The following is a 26,862-nucleotide window of genomic DNA, read 5'->3' on the forward strand; positions in this document are numbered from 1 at the left end:
TCAACAATTTTTACTGCCTTCATATTCATGAGTACAAATTGATTGAGGAGCATGTTTTTAATTAATTTAATATTGTTTAACTGAGATCACTATAATTTTATTACAACTTCTTACCAAATTCTGCACTCACCGTTTCTCATAGCATTATCTCTGTATCTTACATCTCTTCCGTCAGAGGTCATTCGACAGTCATTGCTAGCATCGGGGTTCTTCAGAGAGTATCTTCCCAGCGTGGGTTTTCTGTTGGAAGCTCCAACTGAAGCTTGACCTGACTGGATAAGTGCCTCCTCAGGTGAAGTCTTTAATGTTGATTAAGGAATGAGTGATCATGGAGGAAAGCTCTTCATTCCCGGAGCTGAGAATGTGTTGTGGTGTTTCGAGTCTGTATCTGTCTTACAGGTGTTGCTCTATGAGTAGAGGATCTCGGTTGCTTTCTTCATTGATCTGTTTTCAGAGCAGAAATTCTCTGGAATCCTCCCAGAGAGTTACATCTCAGGGTAAATGTCCCCTTGCCTTCTTTCTTAAAGATGATGACTTTTTGCACTTTTCTTCTACATACAGGAGCTGGAGCTTACCCCAAACCCCTCCAAGTGATGATGGAGATTGACCTTCTCTCTTGTGCAAATTTGCTCATGTTTTTCATTTATCAGTGAAGGCCTTTCCTTGCTGATTGAAAGCACAGAGTTTCTCTGTCATACAAATTTTTTAGTGTGAATAAGTGTTGGCCTTCTGCCTGATGTGTTCCCCATAATCTTTATATTCATAGAGTTTTTCCCCCCTGTGTGGGTTCTCTTGTGTCTCTATAGGGGTGTGCTGAGGCCCAGCGCTCTTCTGTATTCATCGCATTTATAGGATTTCTCTCCACTGTGAAGTCTCTGATGTTATCTAGGGACAGAGTATGCATTACAGGCTGTGCCACAGACATTTCAATGTATTTTTACTGGGTGATTTAAAAATGCACTTTTTAGGGCTGAATGAGGACTGAAGCCTTTTATACCAAGAATATAGTCATAGAGTATCTCCTTGTCTGAGTTTCCGGGTGGGCATAAAGGTTAAATCCGTAGTTGGAGGCTATTCTGTCTTCATTTTATTTATAGGGTTTCTCTCTAGTGTGACAGTTTTATTTTGGTCCAGTTGTACAACCACCATTTCTGAAATAGTAGCTGTCTGGATTTTTTTCATCTAATTTGTCAGCAACTCCTGCTACTTCTACCTTAATAATAAACCATGTTCAAATTGTTGGTCTGTAGTAGTGTCTCGGTAAACATAGGTGATGACCTGCAATTTGCATGTTTATCATTGGCATAATTTCAGTTGGCGGGTTTGATTAAATGGCATCAGAACCCCAACATCAAGGTTCATATTTCATTTATCAAGATGTATCAATTGTGAGGAACTGCATAAAGCACAGATTTCCCTGCTCGCTCTTTATTTTATGAATCGCGGTCAAATACATACCAGATGGACATCATGATCAGTGACCCAGCAGGGTGTTGCTTTCAGAATCTATGGTGATTGGTCACTGCACCTCTGGGCTTTGTGTCCCACACAGACAACACCTGCGCAGTTGCATTAATTATCTCCTCATCTCCCTGTGATCAAGGCTTCGGGCATTTCCCAAGCATGGGTAAGTGGGATTGACCAACAAAGATGAAAGTGCAGTAGAGAAAAAGTAGGAATGCTGGAAATGAAATTCTGATGGAACATTAGTGGAGTTGTAGAAGCAGTGGGAGTGGGAGAGTATGGACAAGGTTGGCCCTTACAAAAGCATAGACATGCAGCCAGAGGGCCCGGGTGAAGGTGACCTCGTTGACGTAGATGAGGAACATGGTTGTGACAAAGAGGTCGGAGATGTCCCAGAGGAAGTGACACCAGTTAAGAAATTCACATTAAACTCTGAAAATGCTGGAGAGTGATCCAAATGTAGGAGTAAGACCATTTGCCAGCACACTGAGGAGATGCTCCTTCCAGAAGGAGAGTTACATAATGAGAAGGTTAAGGCAGGCCCCGTTCAGACTGCTCTGGATAAGGGTTTTACAAAGAACAAAACACCTTAATCTCTGTGTTTTGAATGTTTTAGGTTATAGGAGACTAAATACTTGACTTTTTTTTTTTTCCATTTTTTGGTACTTTTATAACTGATAGAGTTTTTAATGTTTGGACAAAAATTTTTTAAAGATCATGGAACTGTCATAAACAGTATTTCTGAACATTGCTTGGCATTGTCATTTTTATGGTTGTGCTGATGAGCAAACTGAGAATAGTCTGTATTTTTTTAAATGAATGAATATAAATTCAGTGCAAGACCAAAAATAGGGGCTTATTTTTTTTTTTAATTGTGTTAACTCATTTGCTCTGATAACCACATGTTTGCTGTAAGAAAAACATATAATAGAGATAACATTTTATTGGGCCATTTGCCAGAAAAGCCAGATGCGATGATGATGTAAAGGAGACAAATCTGTGACCACTTACCACAGTTCCTGGAATATAGGAGGCACTCGATAAATGCAGCATGTGTCTGGAATTGGCTCACTTCAGTCCACCTCCAATGCTACACCCTCGTCTGAATATCTTCCTCTCCCCTGGATGGCTGAAGTTGCTCACTCCAGGTCCGTGTGCTGCTTCCTTGTCTCCCTGGGTTTAGTACAGCACCCAGTGGTCCCCCATTTCCTCAGCAGAAGCCAAAGATCTGACTCGGGGCTCAAGGCCTTTCATGGTCTGGCCCCACCCATTAGCTTCCACCCTCCTCTCTCTGACTGCTCTGTTCCGGCCACAGGGACATCCTCTGTTTCCTTGACCATGCTGGATGCCTTCCTGCCTTGGGGACTTGCTTTGGCCATTCCTCAAGCTGCAGTGTCTGTTCTCCTTCCCTGTTTCAAGTCTTGCTTGGAACTCATCCCCTCAATGAGGCCTGGCCATTCTATTCACAATTTCAACCTTCCTTCCACAGCAGCACTCTTGATGCCTCTCACACTGTTGCATTTTTTTTTTTTTCACAGAACTTTAACTTAATTTACAGATCTGTTGTGTTTTTGTTTATTGTCCCTCTTCCCCTACCAGAATGTAGGCATAATGAATTCAGGGATTGTTGATCTATAAAGTGATTTATCTCAAGTGTTTAGGATATATCCTATTACATACTAGATCCTCAGTAAATATTTATTACAGGATAAATGAATGTCTGAAAGAAGCTACTGCTGTTGTTTGATAGTTATTTTCCATGTACTATTCCAGCAGACTTGGCAGCATTTGTTCTAGAAATCATGTCTTATTGACTCATCACAGAATTTCCTGGAATGCGGCATTCATCTCTGTTCTAAAGCGTTGTCAGGTCACAGGAAGAGTGCAAGAGCATTTAACAAAAGGAATTCCATCCTGCATATATTTATGGAGCATTTACTATATCTGAGTTGGATGGTGTGATTGCCTTGGGTTTTAACTGAAGCACTTTTCTCTTTTTCTTTTTAGAGAGAGTGATGTGTATGTGTATGCTTGTGCATGCATGGGGTGGGGAGGGGCAGAGAGAGAGAGGAGCACAAGAGAAAGAATCCCAAGCGGGCTCCATGTTTAGTGCAGAGGAGGGGCTCAATCCCATGACTATGAGGTCATGACCTGAACCAAAACCAAAAGTTGGACACCTAACCAACTGAACCACACAGGCATCCCCAAAACAGTTATTTTCAGTGGATCCCCAGCTTCCATAGAATTCATTCTGACCCACTTCACCAATAGCCATAGGATGCAATACATATAATGAGTTTTTTAAATTGGAGTCAGTTGTGGAAAAATTATTACCTAACCAAGGGAGAAGACAAGTTATGGAAGGTGTAGACATGGATAAACATTTCAAAAGACAATCATCATAAGGGTCTAAGAAGAATCCCTGGTGTGATTTGAGGGACTTCCTAATGACCCGAGTGAGGAAGAACATTTCTTGACTTACCAAGAGGACGGTATGTTTGATTTGCTTAGATGGTGTATGGAAAGAGTTGTAACCAAAGTTTTATTACGTTTATGGGGAAATGAGGGACTAGACTAGTGCCCCCTCCCCCCAGTAATCTTATTGATGCTACAGGTGCTTACAATGCATTAAAATTTGTCACAAATATAATAAGATCAACAATTGTCCTCAAATACTGCCCTATTTCCTGGCTGAATATGACCAGAAAAATCATGTAATGGGATCATTCCATGCTAACTTTAATTGGAAAGGTAGGGTCTTACTTTGGCTATTCTAAAAAGCAACTCAGTTTTGTCAGTACGGCAGCACTTTTATGAGCAATCCAGAAGTGGATTAAGGTAATCATTTACTGAGTATGTTACACTTGCCCAGTGCAGTGTTAGGTGCTGGAATTCAATAAAGTCATTATGTATTAAGTTATGTAAAGTGAAGGAATATAGTTGTATAGGAGCTCAAAACAAAGGAACTGAAAAAGCCTTGTGGGTCAGGGAAGGCCCACCTCAGGAATGGATGCTTGAGTTAAGATTTGAAAGATGAATATGTCTTTAACTGGAGGAGGGAGAAAGGGTTTAATAGTATGTGCCAACTCCGGTAGGAGCAGAGGAACGAGGGAAGGTTGGTTGGAGGAAATGTTGGGCTGGTGCTGTCTATGCAGAGTTGGGTCCTTGTAGACTAGATGAGTTTTTTGGTCTTTTCCCTTAGAGTAATGGGAAGCCATTAAAACCTGACATTTATGGGTCAGGTTTATGGGGTGACCTTGAGGTGAAGCATCACAGGTAGGGAATGTGCAGTGTGGAAGACTATTCAGTGGGTTTTGAAGATAATAACCAAGACATGATGGTAGCTGGTATGATGAGAAGTTGATGGATTTGGCATAGGATTTGCAGGACTTTGGGGAATTGTAAGCCAGAGAGTATTCTCTCTAAAGTGCTATTTATTTTCACAAAGTTCATGAAGTTTCTCCTAGAGTATTTTTTCACAATTAATTTCATTCAAAATTTGTAAAAAACAAACAAATGAAAAAAAAGCAAAAAAACCCCTCAAGTACTTCCATTTCTTCCAGTTTGTTTTATATGAAATGAACAATGGCATAAGTTCCAGTGTTTCGAGGAAAGTCTGGTATCTTCTTACACTAGTCATTTCCAGTTGATGAACAGAGTTTGAAATTTAAAAAAAAAAATAAAGAAATAATAGAATGTAAGCAGAATAGACTTTTGTAGCATTTTGGCTATGGAAAAGGATATCTTGAGTTGAATCAAAATTTGTTGCCCTGGGTAATAGACCGAAGACATGGACTCAAAAAACCAAGAATACTGAAAGGTAAATATTTAAGGAAGATTTTAGTTTTTACGGGCTAAGTCTGGAAAAGTGAGGGCCATTGTGTGCATTTTGCACTCAGGTGCACCAACAGTGCACACAATTAAAATGGGAAATGAGAGGAGCCTGGACCTCAGGTAGGGTGGCAGAGACTAATTCAGAAGCTTTATGACCCAAGAGACACAATGTATAGACTTACTGTTCTGTTACCTTAACAGAATTAACTCTCTGGAGTCCCAACAGGATGAGGCTGTGCTTATTAGTCTTTACTCTTGGAATAGAAAAGAGATTTCGTGTGTGTGTGTGTGTATGTGCCTGTATCCGTATGCACACATGTATATGTTGGCAAAAACCAGATTTACCGCACATGGGTTATAATAAATTAAAAAGCTGCTCATCATGTCTTCTCCAATGCATAGCCAGTAGGCTCTCAAGTCAGCGTGGTTCTGGAGAAAAATTTTGCTTCGAGATGAATGATGAGTTAATTAAAGGGAACTGGCAGGTATTTATAAGTGGTGTTTGGTCCATCCTATGCTCAGTATATTTTACTTTCTGTCAGAAAGGAACCCTCTGCTCTGGAATATACAACCACAACAGCTCCCAGGTAAACTGGAAAAAGCGTGATAAGTGTATCAGGCTCAGTGCTGTCATTCAAAGTGGAATCATGATATTGCATATTGTAGTTAGAGTCCCTCTCCTTGGTGGTGGGGCAGAGCGCTCTTGAACTTAATGTTGCTTCGTGACCAGGCACTCCATCACATGGTGTTGACTCACTAGATTGAAGCGACTCTTTGTTCAAGTGAATTGGTTTTATAAACCTAGTAGGGTGGTTCAGTGTGTAACTTATATTGGTTCCCTTCCCTGATATGGTTGGGATGGACCACATATCAAGGACCATCTCCACGTGTGCTCTTCTTTCTGGTTCTGTCCAAAGTATATAGACTTGTTTTAACACGCAGTTACTACTGATTGCCTCCAAGCTCTTACAAGAGACTGCGCACATGTCTCCTGGCATCTTTCCCCTTTGAGGGACCCACTGGGGATCCTAGCTTCTCAGATCACTGGCTCAAAATCCAGGATCAGCCCCACCCAAGCCCAACAGAAACAGAATCTGCATTTCCCACAGGTGATAGGATCCACATTAAAGACTGAGAAGTACTTTTCTAGCCAACAAACATAGTAAAAAAAAAAAAAATCAGCTGAGCCATCTAGAAGCATCATGGGGCCAAGGACTCTTAGATTCAGATAAATTAGGTTGAATGATCAGTGCCTAGAGATACATATAATCAGCTGGCTCTGTGAGCATCAAGTTACCTTGAGTTTCCTTGTCCTCATCTGTATGAGTGTGGATAATCTCTACATCATGGGATGTGGGGAAGAGAAAATCCGTTAATGCCAGGACCAATATGCACTACACTTCGTGGCCAATATGATGTGCCCCCTCTTCTCTTGAGGGTTTCCTCTGTAGCACTGTTGTTGTTGCCTGTCCTATATCTTTTTATTTTCTCTTAAATCTCATTCCCAGACTGTCTTTAATGAGTGCATGAAAGTAATTATTTACTAAATGGAATTTAGATGGTCTCCAGCATCCAGAGGAGCCCATCTTACCCAAGAGTGCAGTTTGCATGCTCGGGTTAGTTCCAGAGGGGGGATGAGACAAGGTAGTGAAGGACTGGGGGGATCTGGTAAGCCACGGAGCACATCAGCGCAATTCGGTTCTCGGTTATTAGGCTGCGTATTTGGAAAACAAAATATATCTTCGATGTTGCAGATTATATAAGCAACAAAAACCCTTCATTATTTTTATTATAGCCATGCTGAGTATGAATTAATATTCAGATGTACTCGTTATATGAAAATAATGCTTTTTTTGTTTTTTTTAAGCGGATGACTTCTTAAGTGTAGCAGTCGAGTGTTCACTGGAAATTAATGAGCACCTGGAGGGAGAGTGGGGAGGTGATTATTAAGAGATTGGACTTTGCCTGTGACTGGTGCTGTAAGCCAACTATTAGGTATTGCTGCACCATATGGGAAATAAAGCAAGTACATAGCATGATAAAGGTTTTAAATGCAGACTGGAGTTGTACTTTTCCACTCGAGATAGCATATTCTTTGAGTTAACCTGAAAGGCTTGTTTTCAACTTTTGAATTTTCTGTAAGTTTTTTTTTTTTTTTTAAGATTTTATTTATTTGAAAGAGAGACAGTGAGAGAGAGCATGAGAGATGAGAAGGTCAGAGGGAGACTCAGACTCCCCATGGAGCTGGGAGCCAGCTGGGAGCAGGACTCTGGGATCATGACCTGAGCTGAAGGCAGTTGCTTAACCAACTGAGCCACCCAGGCGCCCTCTGTAAGATTTTGTTTACTTATTTTTATTTTATTTGCAAAAGAGCGTGAGAAAGAGTGGGAGAGCAGGAGCAGTGGGGAGACGGGGAAGCAGGCTCCCTGCTGAACAGAGCCCAATGCGGGTCTCCATCCCAGGACCCTGAGATCATGACCCGAGCCCGAGGCAGACGCTTAACCTACTGAGCCACCCAGGTGCCCCAGATATTTTGTTTAAAAAGGACCATGATAGCTCCCACTTAATTGTCTGCTTAGCGCCTTCTGTGTGTCCATCCCTGTGTGAGTCCTTTACCTTGTCATCCTAGAGATTCAGTGCTTGGTCTAGGATCTTTGACCTGCAGTTGGCAGAGTCCGGATGGCCGGTCCAGCTGTTGCTGAGTCTCACGGCCATGCTTCTTGCGGTCCTCATGCTGCCTACACGGAGTTGTCCCATTTGTCATCTCTTCCCTTGTATAACTCGTCCCGTACCGCTGCGTAGTTAATTGGAAACCAGTGGGGATTTCATAGGACTGAACTGCGAGACCCTCTTGACACATTTTTAAGCAACCAAAGCTCATTTCAAATGCAGACAAGGGGCCAACATGGGGATGAGCCAAGACGACTTTTTTCAGGTCAATGTGAACCCAGGTGTTCTGTTCTTGACCCGGCTGCCTGAGCTGGTTTTGGAGCGCTGTGTGTGCCTGCTGCTGTTGGAACCGGGGCTGGTCCTGATGACGCTTGATGTCAGACGATTGCTTGGTCATGTTGATGATGAAAACCGTGAGCGAGAGTGCTAACGTGGAGGTTCTATAGTTTATCGCTCCTCCTGTGGGTTGCGTGTGCGGATCAGTAATGCTAGTGAGGAAACTGTTGGCTGCCCAAGTGGTAATCACCTCTTTCTCCTCTTTCCATCCAGTTACCCTTTTTTTTTTTTTTTTTTTTAAACAAGGAAAAATTCTCTAGGGATTGATTCTGTGGAATTTTTGGGGAAGTTGTTGTTACATTTTTAATAGGTGCTAAAATTTTTAATTTTTAATAGGTGCTAAAATCCTAATCTTCTAGGTCTGATTTAGACTGTCTAGGCATGTCAAACCTCACTTCCCTTTTCTCTTTGCCTCCCCCTCTGCAGGACGACGAGGTGGTTCTGCAGTGTACCACGACCATCCAGAAAGAGCAACAGAAGCTGTGTTTGGCCGCAGAAGGATTTGGCAATCGGCTTTGTTTCTTGGAGTCCACTTCAAATTCCAAGGTGGGATAAAGCCTTTCGATGCCTTCCAAATATTCGGGTTTTACCAGTCGTACTGAAATTATGTATGGGCAACTCTGTTATTGTCTGTGGAACAGATAAACTGAAGGGGATTTGAAAAATGTGCTTATTACCCATTAAGCAAATTTCTTGTCGAGCCCTTCCTTTTTGCACGCAAGTCAGGTAAGTTTGTTGACAAGAATGAGACCGAACTCTTATCCCCATGGTGTTTATGTCCTAGTGGAAAAGTAAACAAGTAAATGAGTGGTATGATTTTGGAACTCAGGGCTATGGAGAAAGCAGAATAATGGGGTATAGAGTGATGGGGCAAGGGCTCCCCCTTTTCCAAAAAGTATTTGGGAAAGGTTTTCTGAGGCAGTGATACATGAGCCATCTGGAATGAAGTGAGAGAGAGTGAACTGTCCCTGGTCTCTTGGAACATTCCAGAAAGAGGAGCCATGTAATGCAGGGGTCCTCAGTTTCCCTCAACTGGAACTGGCCATGGAGGCCTTCTAGGCCATGGCCAGGAGTGGAGGTATCGCTCTATGATGAAGGGAGGCCATTGGAACCAGTGAACGGTGCAATTTGGTTTAGCCATTGCTTTGTGACTGGAGGGTGTTGAGAGAACAAGCCTGAAAGCAGGGAGATGGAGATCTGGATGGGAGCTGCTGGTTCTTCAGACTACAGTGATGGGGGGGGACCTGGCGGGTATTATCAACATGCCTTGCCAATGTGCTGAAGGATCAGACCATGTGGATGAAGGGAAAGAGGAAGATGTCTGAGGGGTGGGAAGTCAACCAGAAATCAGTCCTCCTTTGTGCAGTACTTTCTGGTCTCCGGAGTCCTTGGACAGGCAGTCTCATTCAGCTGCTGCAGTAAGAGTGTGACAGTAAGAACTGTCACATCCACTGTACACGTGGGGACGTGGGAAGCAAATAGAAGTCAGGTGCTGTGCCTAATATTGTTAATGGGACTCAAAGCCACAGTGTTAGCATTGGTTTTCCACGCTTACATCTCGGCCTGCTGGCTGCAGATTCCTGACTCTTTCCTTGATATCACAGTACCTCTTTGGTTATTCTGTGAAACAATGCTGAGAAATGTATACATAGGATTCATTTATTATAATAATTCCATGCCAAGTAACATGATTCACCTTATAATAGTGGGTGGCAAAACATTATGTGTTTTATAGCCCTGCTTAGATTTATTTTTGATTCGACAAGTTTTGATTGAGCGTTCTGTTTGTACAAATTACAATGTTAGGTGTTAGTTGTGAAAAGTATTCTTAAGAGGAAAATATTAAGCATTTTAACATAGAGCACACCCCTGTGGTTTCTGAGATTCTGTGGTGCGTAGAACCAGGCACATTGTTTAGCTAGCTGGTTTTGGATTTTCACATTATGGTGAACGCTGTGTTGGCAATTGTTCTTTCGTTCCTGTAATGTAAGAGGGGGTCTCCATGTTAAAAACGAATGCTCCTGATTTGTGGTAGGCATTTCATGTGGCACTGAGGGCACTGATGAGGGCTAGGCATCCATTTAAACTGGTTCCTTCCTCGGAGGAACACCCCCATTGTTAACTCATGATGAGCTAGTGAACCAACGATTTTGACCATTTTTGTTGTCATCCTTTTGTATTCTTTTTTGGCATCTTTGAAAATGTGCATGTGGGAGACGCCTCAGTTGGTTGAGCGGCTGCCTTCGGCTCAGGTCATGATCCCGGCGTCCTGGGATCGAGTCCCACGACGTGCTCCTTGCTTGGCAGGGAGCCTGCTTTTCCCTCTGCCTCTGCCTGCCACTCTATCTGCCTGTGCTTGCTCTCACTTCTCTCTCTATGACAAATAAATAAAATCTTAAAAAAAAAAAAGTAATTAAAAAAAAAAGAAAAAAGAAAATGTGCATGTCGAATGAGATACGGGAATTGTTTATAAAACAGAGAATGAATAGCAATTGATGTCCAGTAAGCCTATTTGAACTTTTTTTTTTTTGTAAGTAGTTACAACATAAATACACTCTTACTTGAAAACCCCCTACTGTGTCATTGTTTTTTTCCCCTGTATTTCCACTTGCCTTTGTTATATCTGTCCTGTACTTCTCAGCGGGCTGAAATGCTGCTTGTCCTTCAAAGCCTATTTCAAATAGTCCTTCTTCTGGGTTGCTTCTTTCCAAGGTCTCTGAGTTCTGTTCTCTGTGTTGTTTGTTGTGTACTTTGTTTATACTTCTGTTATGTTGCCAGGTGGGCTTAATTCTGTATAATCCACACCAGCTTCTCACCTGCTCTCAGATACATACACCAGCTTCTGCATTCCCTGAGGAGCAGCGCATATCTCACTTATTATCTTCTCTCTGATTGCTTAGTACTGGGCACAGGGCCTTGAACCTAGTAAGTCATCCACAAAATTAAGGAGATCATTAGGTTTGAAAGGGGACTACTACTCTTAGCCCAATTATATCTTTTATAGACTTAATTGTTTTATAATTACAGTGTCAAAACTCGATCTCATTCATGTTTAACATATGTAAACTTAGGTCCAGCTGTATTTTGCGCAGATACACGTGGATTCGATTTTCATTGGTGGAAAATGGGAGATGGTCCTTCTTTCCCTGGCTCTCAACTTTGTTGTCTCCTGCATTTATTAAAAAGATGGAGAGAATAAAATTGTTGTTGGTGGTGAGTGGTCTTAAGACATTAAGACATGTCTTAAGCTGCAGAATCTTTTTTTTTTTTTAAAGGTTTATTTATTTATTTATTTATTTGAAAGAAATCACAAGTAGGCGGAGAGAGGAAGAAGCAGGTTCCCCGCTGAGCAGAGAGGCTGACGCTGGGCTCGATCCCAGGACCCTGAGATCACGGCCCGAGCCAAAGGCAGAGGTTCAGCCCTCTGAGCCACCTTTTAATCGAAGGCAGGACCTAACTTTCTCAGAAGACTGTTTCATGTTCCTGGACATCTCTTCATGCTGATTTCTGCCTGAAAGAGGATGATGGTTCATAACTCCAGCATAGGTTTTCCAGCAGAACATGTAAACATCAAATCTGATGATATCTTTCAATTAATCGTTTGTGAATTATAATCGTGGATACTTCGCATTCTTTATATGAATGCCTTTTCATTTTCTGTCTTTTACGATTGAGATGTAGGACTTCTGCTTTTAGAAACCTAGTCACTTGTTATCACTCAATGTTTGAGAGAAAATGAGAAGTTATCATAGAGGCATAGATTTTCATCTCCGCCAATCTTGACATAAAAGCAGGCAGAGCTCAGAAGATAACAGAACCCTCCCCGCCCCCAACACACACACACAGACAACATATGATCTAGAATAAACTAGATGACATGTTATCCCCACACCGGGTGTACAGATGTGTACTGAAGGAAGTGGAGGAAAGGCAGCCTGGTTTCTTTTGTGTCCAAAAACTAGCTACACGGACTCCCGGAGGACATGGTGGGCCAGTGCGGAAAAAGCAGCTGAAATGAGAAGGGGATGAGGGAGACATGGTAAAGATTAACCAATATTTCTGGAGCAGTCTTGGCCTACGACTTTTGAAATCTTTTTAAGTTTAGATTGTATCTAGATGCAAATGTAGATAGGCCTGCAAAATTAGCAAGACAGGAAACGTGTGTTGGAGAGGATGTGGAGAAAGGGGAACCCTCTTACTCTGTTGGTGGGAATGCAAGTCGGTGCAGCCACTTTGGAGAACAGTGTGGAGACTCCTCAAGAAATTAAAAATAGAACTTCCCTATGACCCTGCAATTGCACTACGGGGTATTTACCCCAAAGATACAGATGTCGTGAAAAGAAGGGCCATCTGTACCCCAATGGTCATAGCAGCAATGGCCACAGTCGCCAAACTGTGGAAGGAAACAAAATGCCCTTCAACAGACGAGTGGATAAGGAAGATGTGGTCCATATACACTATGGAGTATTATGCCTCCATCAGAAAGAATGAATACCTAACTTTTGTAGCAACATGGACGGGGCTGGAAGAGATTATGCTGAGTGAAATAAGTCAAGCAGAGAGAGTCAATTATCATAGGGTTTCACTTACTTGTGGAGCATAACAAATAACATGGAGGACATGGGGAGATGGAGAGGAGAAGGGAGTTGAGGGACATTGGATGGGGAGATGAACCATGAGAGACTATGGACTCTGAAAAACAATCTGAGGATTTGAAGGGGGGTGGGAGATTGGGGGAGCCAGGTGGTGGGTATTATGGAGGGCACGGATTGCATGGAGCACCGGGTGTGGTGCAAAAGCAATGAATTCTGTCACACTGAAAAGAAATAAATACTTTTTAAAAATGTAGATAGGCCTGGATTTGAGGAGAAAAGATTGAGAATCAAGTATGGATTCAGTAGGGGCAAAGGATAGAGAAGTATCAGGTAAAACGGGGGAAGGGAAATAGGGCCAATGGATCTCATAAAAGAATCGTTGTGTTTTGAATATTGGGTGCAAACAAAAGAAGTTACTCTATAGCCACCCTCCTTTTCTATGAGAAAGCTCCTTCCAGTTTATCTACTATGTCTATTGCCTGTAGATAGAATTTTGCTCCTGCTTGCTGTCTTTTTATTTTATGTAAATATATACCTATGTATACTGCATATATATATATTATATATACATAATTATACCATGTTCTATACATAATTATACAGTATATAAAACCTTTATATATATAATTACATAAATTATATGTAATATATATTTTACATACCACATATAATACTATAAATGTAGACATATAATTATACTATGTATAAAACCATTATGTATACATATGTAATTATATGTAATTATGTGTAACTTATTTGTAATAATGAAGTAATCTATATTTATCTACATAATTATTTGAAGTTATCTTTTACATATAATTTATATATGTATGAAGAATTTTATATGTCAAAGAGATAATAAGGAGCATAATGTTAGAGGGACTACTTAAAACTGTTACATGACATTCCAGAATGAACTAAAATTCAGTGAAGAGAGGTGCTTTGAGATTATAAACTCAGAAATAAGGTGAATGGAGAAGAGAAAGATTTGAAAAGAACTGAAAGATGATATGATGAAATTTTAAGTCACAGAGAAACTAACTTTAGAAAGGGAGACTAAATTAGAAAGGACGTGAGAACATATAAACCATGAGTAATGCCTTAAGAATGAAAGAAAATGGAAAAGTGAAAACCTTTTTAAAAAAAAAAAAAAATATATATATATATATATATATATATAATCCCCAAAGGAAATGAAGAGATAAAACCATGTGGGAGACTTCCAAGTTCCTATCCAGCATGTAAGACGCTTGGAGGTCACCACTCTGTCCTAACTAGTAAAAAGTTGGGCAAAGTGAGAAATGAACAGCCCTTCTTAGATCCATGAGACAGCCAAGTTACAGGGCACACTTGTACCCCCAAATCAGAGAGACTGACACGCGGGTGCAGAGAATTCCAGCTCCTGTGAGCAGGAACCCATGCTGGGTGGGAAAACCTGAACTGGAACTGACGAGTTGCTGGAGGCTCAGTGTGGACGACTCTTAAGACTTAGAAAATCCTCGGGGATCCAGTTATACAGGGGTTTCATGCTTCTGGGGTTTTTACCTCTTGGGGTTCTACCAGGTTCTCACAGTGAATACTGGAGAAAAATTCCCCTGTGCTTCTGTCAGGGAGAGGGAAGAAGAATCACTTTGAAAAAATCCAGAGTATTAAGTTCTTAACAAGGTCTGTCCTCCAGAGACACTACTTTGCCAGAACTCAGCCTGCTGGGATTGTATCAGTAACTAACCTAACCCGGGGAAGGGAAATAGCCAACTCCAGCCAACTCTTGTCATCCTGTACCACCTAAGGGGAGGACACTGAGAAATGTGTGAAGTTCACGGTCCAGAGGCACAGGCTTACTGGGAGACTGAGACTTAATAGAACCATCAAACACTTCCTCCTCCCAGACCTTACCATCATTTTACTAAAGGCTTGTGTACGGCAATTCCCTTTACCCAAAACATCTTGTGTGGCTATCAAGAAAAGGCAAGAAACGCAGTTGGAAGAGACAGAGCAGGGGTTAGAACCAGACTCAGATATGGAAGCAGTGTGGGAATTATCAAACCAGGAATGTAAAACAACTATGATTAATATGCTAAAGACTCCACTTCATAAAAGGGGACAGCCTGCAAGAACAGATGGGCAATGTAAGCAGCGGTAGAATTCAGAGAAAGAATCAAGAAATGGTGGAGAACAAAAACACTGACAGAAATTAAGAATGCCTTTGATGGCTTATTATTAGACTGGACTTGGCAGAACAAAGAATCTGTGAGTTTGAGGATATCTCCATAGAAACCTCCAAAACTGAAAAGTAAAGAAAAAAAAAAAAAGATTGGATGAAGGAAAAAAAAAAAGGACAGAATATTCAGGAACTGTAGGACAACTACCAAAGAGCTCTAGAAACATGAAGAAAGGAATAGAAGAAATAGTTGAAACAATAATGACTGATAATTTCTGCAAGTTGATGTCTCACCTCTAACCACAGATCCAGGAAGTTAAGACAATACCAAGAAGAATGAATGCAAATCATCAGTACATGTAGGTATATCATTTTCTAGGTGCAGAAAATTAAACAAAAAACCTTGAAAGAAACTGGAGAAAAAAAAATTCTTACCTATAAGAGAGCAAAGATAAGAATTACATTCAATTTTTTAGAAATTCTGCAAGCAAGAAGAGAGTAAAATGCTTAAAATGTTGGGAGGGAAAAGCTATCAACTTAGAATTCTGTATCCTGTAAAACTGTCCTTTAGGAGTAAAAGAAAAATGACTTTCTCAGACAAACAAAAATTAAAGAAATTTGTTGCCAGTAGACCTGGCTTACAGGAAGTGTTGAAAAAAGCTCTTGAGCAAGAAGGAAAGCTCAGAAACTTGAGTTTACATAAAGTGAGGAAGGAAGCATTGGTGAAAGTAACATTAAAGGTTTTTATTTTTCTTATTCTTAATTGATATAACAGGTAAAAGTTTGCTCAGAGTAGTAACAGCAACCCTCTCTTTGCCTATGTATGCTTAGGTATAAGTGAAATGAATAACATCAGTGCTACAAAGGATGAGAGGGATGAATTAGGATTATTTTGTTATAAGGTATGTCCACTCTCCATGGCATGTGAGTGTAATGTTATTTGAAAGTGGATTTGGATTAGTTGTGAATGTGTATTACAGATGCTAAAAAAACCACTTAAAAAAAAAAGTAGGGACGCCTGGGTGGCTCAGTTGGTTAAGCATCTGCCTTCGGCTCAGGTCATGATCCCAGCGTCCTGGGATCGAGTCCCCCATCGGGCTCCTTGCTCCGCGGGGAGCCTGCTTCTCCCTCTGACTCTGCCTTCCACTCTGTCTGCCTGTGCTCGCTCTCACTCGCTCTCTCTCTGACCAAAAAAAAAAAAAAAAAAAAAAAAAAAAAAAGTATAACCAACCTATATGTCAAGGAGAGAAAATAAAATCATATGAAATGTTCACTTGAAGCCACTAAAGGCAGGAAAAGAATGGAAGACAAAAGTGGAAACAAGGAATAAGGGCAACAAACAGAAAACAGACATGAATCTGATAGATCTTAATTCGCTTACAACAATAATTTCTTTGAACCTTAGTGGTTTATTTTTTTTTTTTATTTTTTTATTTTTTTATTTTTTAAAGATTTTATTTATTTATCTGACAGACAGAGATCACAAGTAGGCAGAGAGGCAGGCAGAGAGAGAGAGAGAGAAAGTGGGAAGCAGGCTTCCTGCGGAGCAGAGAGCCCGATGCGGGGCTCGATCCCAGGACCCTGAGATCATGACCCGAGCCGAAGGTAGCAGCCCAAACCACTGAGCCACCCAGGTGCCCCTGAACCTTAGTGGTTTAAATGCACCAATTAAGAGACTGTCAGACTGGATCAAAAATGACACCTAACTATTTCTTGCCTATAGGAAACTCACCTCAAAATAAAGACACATAGGTTAAAAGCAAGTGGGTAGAGAAAGATATATCATGCTAATAATAATTTAATAAAAGTAGGAATAGCAGGAAAGTTACCAGGAATAAAGAAGGGCATTCCACGATTACAAAGGAATCAGCTCTCATAACAGTCCTTAACATGTATGGGCCTAACAACAGCATCAAAGGAAAAATAAATGAATCCACTGTCTCAGTTGGAGACGTCAACACCCATTTATGAGAAATGGGGAAATCTAAAAGGCAGAAAATTAGCAAGGGAATAGTTGAACTATGCAACATTTTCAATCAACTGGATATAATGGGCAAGTGTGGTTTACTTCATCCAGCAGTAACAGAATACACATTTTTCTCAAGCTCATATGGACACATTCACCAAGATAGACCATATTCTAGGCCATAACATATAACTTAACAAATTTAAAAGAACAGAAATCATACAATATCTGATCTCAGACGACGACTGAATTTAAGTAGAAGGATGGAAAATGTTTAAGTACTTGGAGGTTAATATGGTTAATAAATCTAAGATTAACTAGAAAAATACTTTGAACTGTAAGAAAATAAAAACACAACTTATCAAAATATGAGATGCAGCAAAAGCAATGCTTGTGGTGGGTGGGGGATGAAAAGTACAGAGTGCAACTATTAAAAACAAGGAAGGTCTAAAATCAATAATCTAAACTTCTCCCTTATGAAACTAGAAAGAGAAGAACAAATTAAATCCAAAGTAAACAGAAGAAAAGAAAAAAAAATTATGGTAGAATTCAATGAAACTAAAAACAGAAAATCAAAATCAATAAAAAAAAAAACTGTTTCTTTGAAAAGATCAATAAAATTCATAAGCTTCTAGCCAGTCTAGTTAAGAAAAAAATATAAATTACTAACATCAAAAACAAGAGACATCACTATAGATCCCACAAACATTAAGTAGGTAATAAAGCAATACTAGAAATAATTCTGTACCCACGATTTTATAAACTAGGTGAAATGGACCAATTCTTTGGAAGACACAGTCTGCCAAAATGCGCACAGTCTGCCAAAATGTGCACAAGATATTGACAATTTGAATAGGCTTTTAGATATTAAATTGAAACAGCAGTTAATAACTTTCTATACTAAAGGTGGCAGGCCCAGATGGATTCACTTGTGAATTCTATCAGACATTTAAAGAAGAAACTGTATAGGTTAACTATAATCTTTCAGAAGATACAAGCAAAAGAAATAACTTCTTTACTCATTCTCTGAGGCCAAGATTACTCTTAAATCAAAACCTGAAAATACAAGACCAAACAAACAAACAAACCACCAAAAACAAAATAACGAAGAAAGAAATACAGACCAATACCTCTTAAAAACATTAATGTAAATAAAATTATTAACAAATTAAATCCAACAGTGTATAAAGAGAATTACACATCATGACCACATAGAATTTACTATCCTAGGTAAGCAAGGCTCGTTCAAATTAAAAAATCAACTACTATAATCTATCACATCAACTGAGAAAGGGAAAATCACAGGATCATATTATTAGGTACAGAAATAGCATTTAACAAAACCCAACATCCATTCATGATAAAAACTCTCAGTAAACTAGGAATGGGAGGAACTTTCTCAACTTCATGAAGACTACAGAAAACCAACAGATAGCATCTTAGTATTGAGAAGCTTGCAGTTTTCACACTAAGATCAGAAACAAGCCAAAGATGTTGGCTTTCCCCACTGATGTTCAACATTTTGCTGAAAGACATAGCAAATGCAATAAGATTAGAAAGAGAAGGGGCACCTGGGTGACTTGGTTAGTTAAGTGTCTGCCTTTGGCTTAGGTCATGATCCCAGGGTCTGGGATGAAGCCCTGTCTTGGGCTCCTTGCTCAGCAGGGAAAACAGCTTCTCCCTCTCTCTCTGTCCCTCTGCCCCTCCCCCTGCTTGTGCTCTGTGGCTTGGTCCTTTAAAATAAATCTTTTAAAAAATACATGCAATACCATTTATCTTAGAAAGAAAAAAAAAATAACTTACTTGTAAACCTAAGAAAATATTACAAGATCTATAGGATAAAAACTATGAAAATTAGGTGAAAGATACAAAGCAGAACTAGCTAGATGGAGAGATATTCTATGTTCATGAATAGGAAGACTCAGTATCAGCAAAATGTTCTGTCAGACTTGATCTGTAGATAACGCAATGCCTGTCAAAATCTCAGGAAGTTATTTAGCAGATATTGACAGACTGCTTAAGAAGTTTATTTGGAGCATCGAAAGACCCAGAATAGACAACATAATATTGAAGGAGAAAACAACATTTTCTTAAAAAGCTAAGGACAGTGTGGTATTAGTGAAAAATATACCAGTTGATTAGTGAAACAGAATAGAGAGTCCAGAAATAGACTCACAAATAGTCAACTGATTTTTGTCAAATGAACAAAAGGAATACAAGGCAACAAAAGTAAGCTTTCCAACAAGTGGTACAGGAATAATTGGACATTTTAATGCAAAAAAAAAAGGGAAAAAAGGGAAAAAACCAGAATCTAGACCGACATTATGCCCGTCACAAAAATTAATTGAAAATGGATCACAGACTTTAAAATGCAAAATTGTAAAATCCTGGAAAATAACCTAGTAGAAAATCTAGATAATGTTGGGTATGGTGAAGATGTTTTAGATAAAACCCATGAAAACTCATTCAAATTAGAAACCTGTGCTCTGGGGAAGACAGTGTTAAATGAATGAGAAGATGAGCCTCAGACTGGGTGAAGAAACTCGCAAAAGACACATCTGGTAAAGGACCGTTAGCTACAACATCAAAAGAACTCTTAAAAATCAAAATAAAGAGAACAAAATTATTAACAAATGGGCCAAAAACTTTAGAAATCACCTTGCCAAAGAAGATATCTACATGACAAATCAGCACATGAAAAAATGTGTGTGATACGTCATCAGGGCAACACAAATAGAAGTGGATACCACCTATTAGAATGGCCAGATTTGGGCACCTGGGTGGCTCAGTGGGTTAAGCCACTGCCTTCAGCTCAGGTCATGATCTCAGGGTCCTGGGATTGAGTCCCGCATCGGGCTCTCTGCTCGGTGGGGAACCTGCTTCCCTCTCTCTCTCTCTGCCTGCCTGTCTACTTGTGATTTCTCTCTGTCAAATAAATAAATAAAATCTTAAAAAAAAAAAAATGGCCAGATACCAGAACTGGAAACACCGAATGCTGGTGAGGATGAGGAGCAGCAGGAATTCTCATTTGTGACCTGTGAGGGTGGAGAATGGGTCAGCCATTTTGAAAACTAAATATAGTCTTCTCATGATCCCCAGATTGTGCTCCTTTGTATTTACCCAAAGGCTTTGAAAACGTACGTCCACACAAAAACTTGCATGTGGATGTTTATAGAAGCTTTATTCACAATTGCCAAAACTTGGAAGCAATTAGATATCCTTCATTAAAGAATGGATAAACTGTGGTCCATGTAGATGATGGAGTATTATTTATCATTTAAAAAAAAAAAAAGTGAGCTATCAAGCCATAAAAGGACATGGAGAAAATTTAAAAATGTACTAATGAGTGAAAGAGGCCAATCTGAAAAGGCTACAAACTGTGTGATTCTTGTTCTATGACATTCTGGAACTGAAAGAACTCTAGAGACCATAAACAAAATCAGTGGTTGACAAGGGTTAGGGAGGGCAGGAAGGATGAAAAGGTGGAACTTGGAGGATTTTTAGACCAGCAAATCTATTCTGTATGATGATATAATGATGGATGCATATCGTTATATATTTGTCAGAAAGATGTACAACACTAAGATTAAAACCATAGTTGTGTGGACTTTGGGCGATTTAGATGTGTCATGTATGTTCATGTGTCATAACAAATGTACCACTATGGTGGGGAACATTAATAATGGGGACGGCTGTGCAGATGGGCAGGCAGAGAATGTATGGGAAAATCTCTGTGCCTTCCATGCAGTTTTGCTGTGAACCTAAATTAGTAAAAGATAATCTATTTACAGGGGTGCCTGGGTGGCTCAGTTGGTTGAGCATCTTACTCTTGATCCTCAGGGTTGAGAGTTCAAGCCTTGTTTTGGGCTCCGTGCTGTGTGTGGAGCCTACTTAAAGGAAAAAAAAAAAAGAAAAAGAAAAAAAGACTTTTTTTTTTACCTTTATCTAACATGTTCTGTTGTTCTCCTTTATAGATAAAAGTTAAAAAAAATCTTTTTTTTTCTTTTTTCCTATAAAGGAGAACAACAGAATGTATTAGAAGAACATCTGATGTATTTATAATAAAAGACTCTGGGAGGAATACCAAAGCTCAGGAGCACTTGCTTGAAACTACACATTTGTGTAGTGTATACTTTGGAAAACCAACTTCTTAGCTGGCCAAGACAGATAATCTAGTAAAGTATATTCATTAAAGGTAAAGAAAAAAAAATCTGTTGAATCCAGGCAAAAAGGCAAATCACTTTTAAAGGAAAGGAGGTCGTGTTGTCATTAGATTTTATAACCCAATGCTTTATGCCAAGTGAAAATGGAGTAATATATTAAGAAACTCAAGGAAAGGAAATCTGAATCAAGTATCCCAGCCAAACTGACTTTTCATGTAAAAGCCAGAAACAATTATGAATGTGAAACAATTTAGGGATATTGTTTCCATGAGCCCTTCTTTAGGAATTTACTGGAGAGTGAGCTTCAGGAGAGACTCTGGCAGGAGGACTGGTTGGAACCAAGCAATGCACATTTATTTACGTTGTTGAGACTCATGATTTTGAAGGAGAGAGCATCATGCAGAGTGGGTCTATGCCCAACACTATGAAGTTGGTAAACTACCAAAAGTGGGAGAAGAGTGGGAGGAGTTTAAAAAATTATATTAAGCGTTCATATGAATAACTGTAAGTGTACTTGAATGACCTATTAAAGACAAGAACTTAAGATTTTGAATTAGCAAAGCCAAACATGATGTTATATCTACTGAAACAGATACAGAATGTACTAATAAAAGGATGGACGAGGGTATACTAAGAAACACAAGTAAAAACAGAGTGGATTTCTCAAACTCATTATTGGCTAAGGCATAATCCAGACCAAAAACCTTGAAAAGAGACAAAGCAGGATATCTAATAATTTTAAGGGATATACTTCTCAGTAAAGATTACATAGGTATATGCACCCAATAACAGAAACCACTTCCATAAGCCAAAAATTACAGATGCCAAGAGAATACAGTACAAATAAAATAGATGGTCTAACATACTTCAGGTAGAAAAAAATGAGTAAAATGCTTGGTATAAAAACTCAGTGATATTGGCCTTATAAAGACATGTCAAGACCTAAACCTCAGAGTATATAAAAGGTTAATATAAAACATTAAAGAATATTGACCACATTTTAGGTCACACACACACACACACACAATAAATTCCAAAGAGCAGCAATAATATAAACATAAGTCTAAAGAAATAAAACTAAAAATTAATTTAAAACAAACAAACAAAAAGCCAGGGGTACCTGGGTGGCTCAGTGGGTTAAGCCTCTGGCCTTCGGCTGGGGTCATGGTCTCGTCCTGGAATTGAGCCCCGTGTTAGGTTCTCTGCTTGTCAGTGAGCCTGCTTCCCCCTCTCTCTGCCTGCCTCTCTGCCTACTTGTGATCTCTGTCAAATAAATAAATAAAATCTTAAAAAAAAGCCAAAACCCCACAAAAGTCCCTTCTACGTAAGAATTAAGAAGTCACACTATTAAATAAGTGTTGAGTGAACGTAGAAGTATCAAATAAAATTGAAGGATTTCTTGCACTTAGTGAGAATGAAAACGTGGTGTAGAATATGTGGGACACTGTTATGGAAGTCATGAGAATAGAGATTTTAGCATTCAATGTATATATCAATAAAAATTAAAAAATGAATTAATCACATTAAAAACTAGAAAAAATAGCAAAAGAAAGCAACAGGAGGGAATTAAGTAAAAAGGAAATGGGTGAGTTAAAGATTGGTTCTTTGAAAAAAATAGGCAAACCACTAATTGAGTAAAAAAAAAAAAGAAAACCCAAATATTCAAACATTAAAAGTTTCATAAATGTAGGAGGAGGATAATGATAGAAACAGAAGAAATTAAATCATAAGAGACCAATTGCTCAATTATGTACAAGTGGATTTGAAGATCTTCACAAAATGAATCATTTTCTAGAAAAAATTAAATTTACCACAGAAAATCTAAATAGGCTAATTATCAGATAAATAAAGCAGTAAGAATTTTCTGACAAACACCAGTCACATTATCCCTACTTTTGTATGTTATTCAAATTATTCCAAAGCCTAAGAAAAGAAAGAAAATGTCCAAATTTATTTCATCCGGTAAGCTATAAAATGGATTCTAAAAATCTCAAATCACATCGAGAAATTTTTTGGTCAGTTTCACTTACGAATATTAATACCAAAATCTGAGCAAATTTTTTTTTTAAAGAAACCAGTGTTGCATTAAAACATCCATCCTGACTAAGTAATTTATTCTAGGAATCCAAGAGTGGCTTGGTACCAAGAAAAAAGTATAATTAATAATCTTCATATTAGTAGCGCTAAGGAGAAAAATCCTTTGGACATCTCTGAAGATAGAGAAAAGGTTACTTGATGAAATTCAGAGTGTATATTTCAGAAGTTAATAAAACTAGGAGTCAATGGATAACTCACTAACATTATTTTAGAAACACAACTTCAATTAAGTCATTGCTTTATTTATAGGGGAACACTCATGATCAGAATTAGGCATAAGTTTGGGGTATTCGTTATCTCTGTGTTGACCCTGTTTGTGTGGGAGGCTTGAGCCAGTGTAATTAGACCTAGAGATTTAAGTTTGGATATGAAGAGACAGTTGCAGATGATTTGATGACATGCCTAAAAGTCCCAAGAAGATCAGTGGAAAAGCTATGGCAAAATGGATTTATGAGAGAAATCCATAAAAAAGCTGCTTAAAAAATGAAGGTATCAATAGCCTTCACATATGTTGCTCAGTTCGAGAGGATAACAAAACATACACACGTATGGAATGATACTTGGCATACCCACACACATATGTGTGTGTGAATTTAAGTGTACATTAAGTTATAAAGAGAATCAGTAATAGTCTTAGGTCAGTCGTTTATCAATAGTCATGAAGTCTCTCAAAGGAGAAAATTTATTAAAAAAAATTTTTGTTGAATGATCTTATTGCTGCAAGCATAGTTTTCTGGCGTTAGTCTTTGTGGACTCAGGGCAGAGATAAAAATAATTTTTAAGATCTGTGTTAGACTTAACACTTTAGTGCTACTGGAATTCTAAGACTGGTCCACATCCACCACATGTACAAGACAACACTGTTGATTTTTATCAGGCTTCCAAGAAGGAAGTTGCACCTTGTTGATAGCACAATCTCAAGAGCTCTTTCCGTTTCTTCTAATTTCTGTGGCATCACTTTAATTAAAAGTATTTTTTCGCTTAATGGAACATGATAGAGCAATATTTTATCTTCAGTGACTTCTCATTCAGGATATTATTCACCACTATAAATAATGCATTAGGATATAAATGATGCATAATAGTTGTGATATTCCAAATGAACTGTTCTTCTTTTTCAAGTGAAAATTTTTGAATAATAAAAATGTCAGTATAAAATAAGTGCTGGATGATATAAGGAAGATCCACTTTAAAAATAAAGTTTAGGAAACATTTTAAGCAAGAGATGGTAGTTTCTCAATGTGTTTCCTCTAAAAATTAATAGAAGTAATAAAAGACAAGTATAGAAAAATAAATATTAACATTCTTGTTGTTTTGTTCTACTTACTTGGGATTTTTCACAGAATTTTGCTTTGAGCAAAAGGGAGGAAAAAGGCCAAGGTGGTTGGGAAAGAAAATAAATGACCAGTAGCCATATTGGATTCTCAAAATCTTTGTGTTTTAGTTATATAATTATTTATTTGCCAATACTTTAAGAGGAAAACAAAGGTGATGGTAGGTGTGGCAGAAAGGAACCCTCTTAATTTCGGTGTTTTATTGTTGACAAAGAATTCATGATTGCATACTTACACAAAGTTCTGCTGGAATGGAAGCATCATGAGGAAATGCCTAACAGATGATTTTGGGGCAGAGGAGAACTATTCGTTAACTTGTACTTTGTAAGCTGTGTGGAAATGATTATTCTTAGTGTCTTACATACACGTCGATACTGCTCCCCAGTTAGGAAGTGGTGGTGATACAAAAGGACAAAGATGACATCATTGATATCCCCCCAAGTAGGAAGCATTCTATGGGATATTTGAAGAATACCACAATGATAGATTGTCTTATGAGTTATAGACTCATTCTTGAAAACTTTTAAAGACTTTAAAGAATTCTTTTTTTTTTTTTTAAGATTTTATTTATTTATTTGACAGAGATCACAAGTAGGCCAAGAGGCAGGCAGAGAGAGAGGAGGAAGCAGGCTCCCAGCCACACATAGACCCCAATGTGGGGCTTGATCTCAGGACCCTGGGATCACAACCTGAGCCAAAGGCAGAGGCCTTAACCCACTAAACCACCCACGTGCCCCAAGACTTTAAAGAATTCTTTTTTTTTTTTTTTTAAGATTTTATTTATTTATTCGACAGGTAGAGATCACAAGTAGGCAGAGAGGCAGGCAGAGAGAGAGAGGAGGAAGCAGGCTCCCTGCTGAGCAGAGAGCCCGACGTGGGGCTCGATCCCAAGACCCTGGGATCATTACTGGAGCCAAAGGCAGAGGCTTTAACCCACTGAGCCACCCAGGCGCCCCTTAAAGAATTCTTATAGTCAAAACTGAGCTTCTGATTCCCATTATGTTTCTTGAAATAAAAACTTGAGAAAACACTGAAACCTAAGACAGGAAAACAATCTAAAACCTGGGAGAGGTATCTACTCGTTATAAGGCAGATGGAACCAGTTGGAGAAAAACCTACCTGGAGTTCACCTCTGATACACATAGGTTCACCTGCAACACTCTAGAAATATTGGCAGGCACTTTAATTCACCTGACCCACCTACTTGCCTTTGCTCAAGGGACTGTGCTAACAAGGAAGGTGAATAGCAGTGTGTTGGTCCCTCCAGTGACTCCCTTGATCTCAGTTCACAGTCCTGACAAGTGGCATGGGCCTTGGCTGGCGTGAAGCTGATGACCTGTTGCATTCTGGAAGCTTTGGTCCTCACAAATGAAATACCTGAGGCATATGCAGAGAGAGGAGCAGCGTTGGCAGAAGCCCAGCTAGGACTTACGACTTTGATGATGGCATATTGATTATTATAGTAGAGCACGGAACCAAGAAAAGGGAAGGAGAAGCTGCCAACTTAGAAGATCAGGGCTGAAGTAAATGAAAGCCAGTAAAAACCTGAAAACTGCAGGAGGGTCTTACACACTGTTGTATTTTCTGAATCTGAAAGTATGGTTTACCCATCACTGGAGTGAACACAACTGTAGCAAATGATCTCACATAGGGGTTGACACGCTTTTTCTGTAGAAAGACGAGACAATAAATTGGGCTCTAATGGGTTCTATGAATTTGCTGCAACTGCTCACCTCTGACCTTGTAGCAGGAGAACAGCCACAGACAGTATATAAACAAATAAGTATCCTGGTGTTCCATTAAAAACTATATATATTAGGGCGCCTGGGTGGCTCAGTGGGTTAAAGTCTCTGCCTTCTGCTCAGGTCATGATCCCAGGGTCCTGGGATCGAGTCCCACATCAGGCTCTCCGCTCAGCAGGGAGCCTGCTTCCTCCTCTCTCTCTCTGCCTGCCTCTCTGCCTACTTGTGATCTCTGTCTGCCAAATAAATAAATTAAATAAATAAATAAAATAAATAAATAAAATCTTTAAAAAAATGGGCACGTAAATTTCTATTAATTTTTTTATAAATTTCAATTTAAAAATTTCTATTTTTTAGAACATTTCTAAATTTCTATTAGAAATTTGTATTAATTTTTTCCTAAAAAGTTAAAGTATTTGTGGGATTTTTTTTTTCCGACTATCAAAGTGTCAAAGCCACTCTTTGCTCCTGTGCTGTACAGAACAAGAGAGTGGGCCAGA

The 26,862-nt window shown here is 39.1% G+C and overlaps 1 protein-coding gene across 3 annotated transcripts in view; it reads left to right on the plus strand.

Annotated features, from left to right (window-relative positions):
- The window catches only part of RYR2 (ryanodine receptor 2), a 751,000-nt gene that overhangs the window by 202,435 nt on the left and 521,703 nt on the right, over window positions 1–26,862 (plus strand). For all 3 annotated transcript variants that reach the window (XM_059170336.1, XM_059170337.1, XM_059170338.1), the window contains exon 2: window positions 8,731–8,850. In XM_059170336.1, coding sequence (XP_059026319.1) covers window positions 8,731–8,850 — 120 coding nt within the window. The remainder of the gene's footprint in view (window positions 1–8,730; window positions 8,851–26,862) is intronic.

This window comes from Mustela lutreola, chromosome 4, assembly GCF_030435805.1.
Source record: "Mustela lutreola isolate mMusLut2 chromosome 4, mMusLut2.pri, whole genome shotgun sequence".
NCBI classification, from domain to species: domain Eukaryota; kingdom Metazoa; phylum Chordata; class Mammalia; order Carnivora; family Mustelidae; genus Mustela; species Mustela lutreola.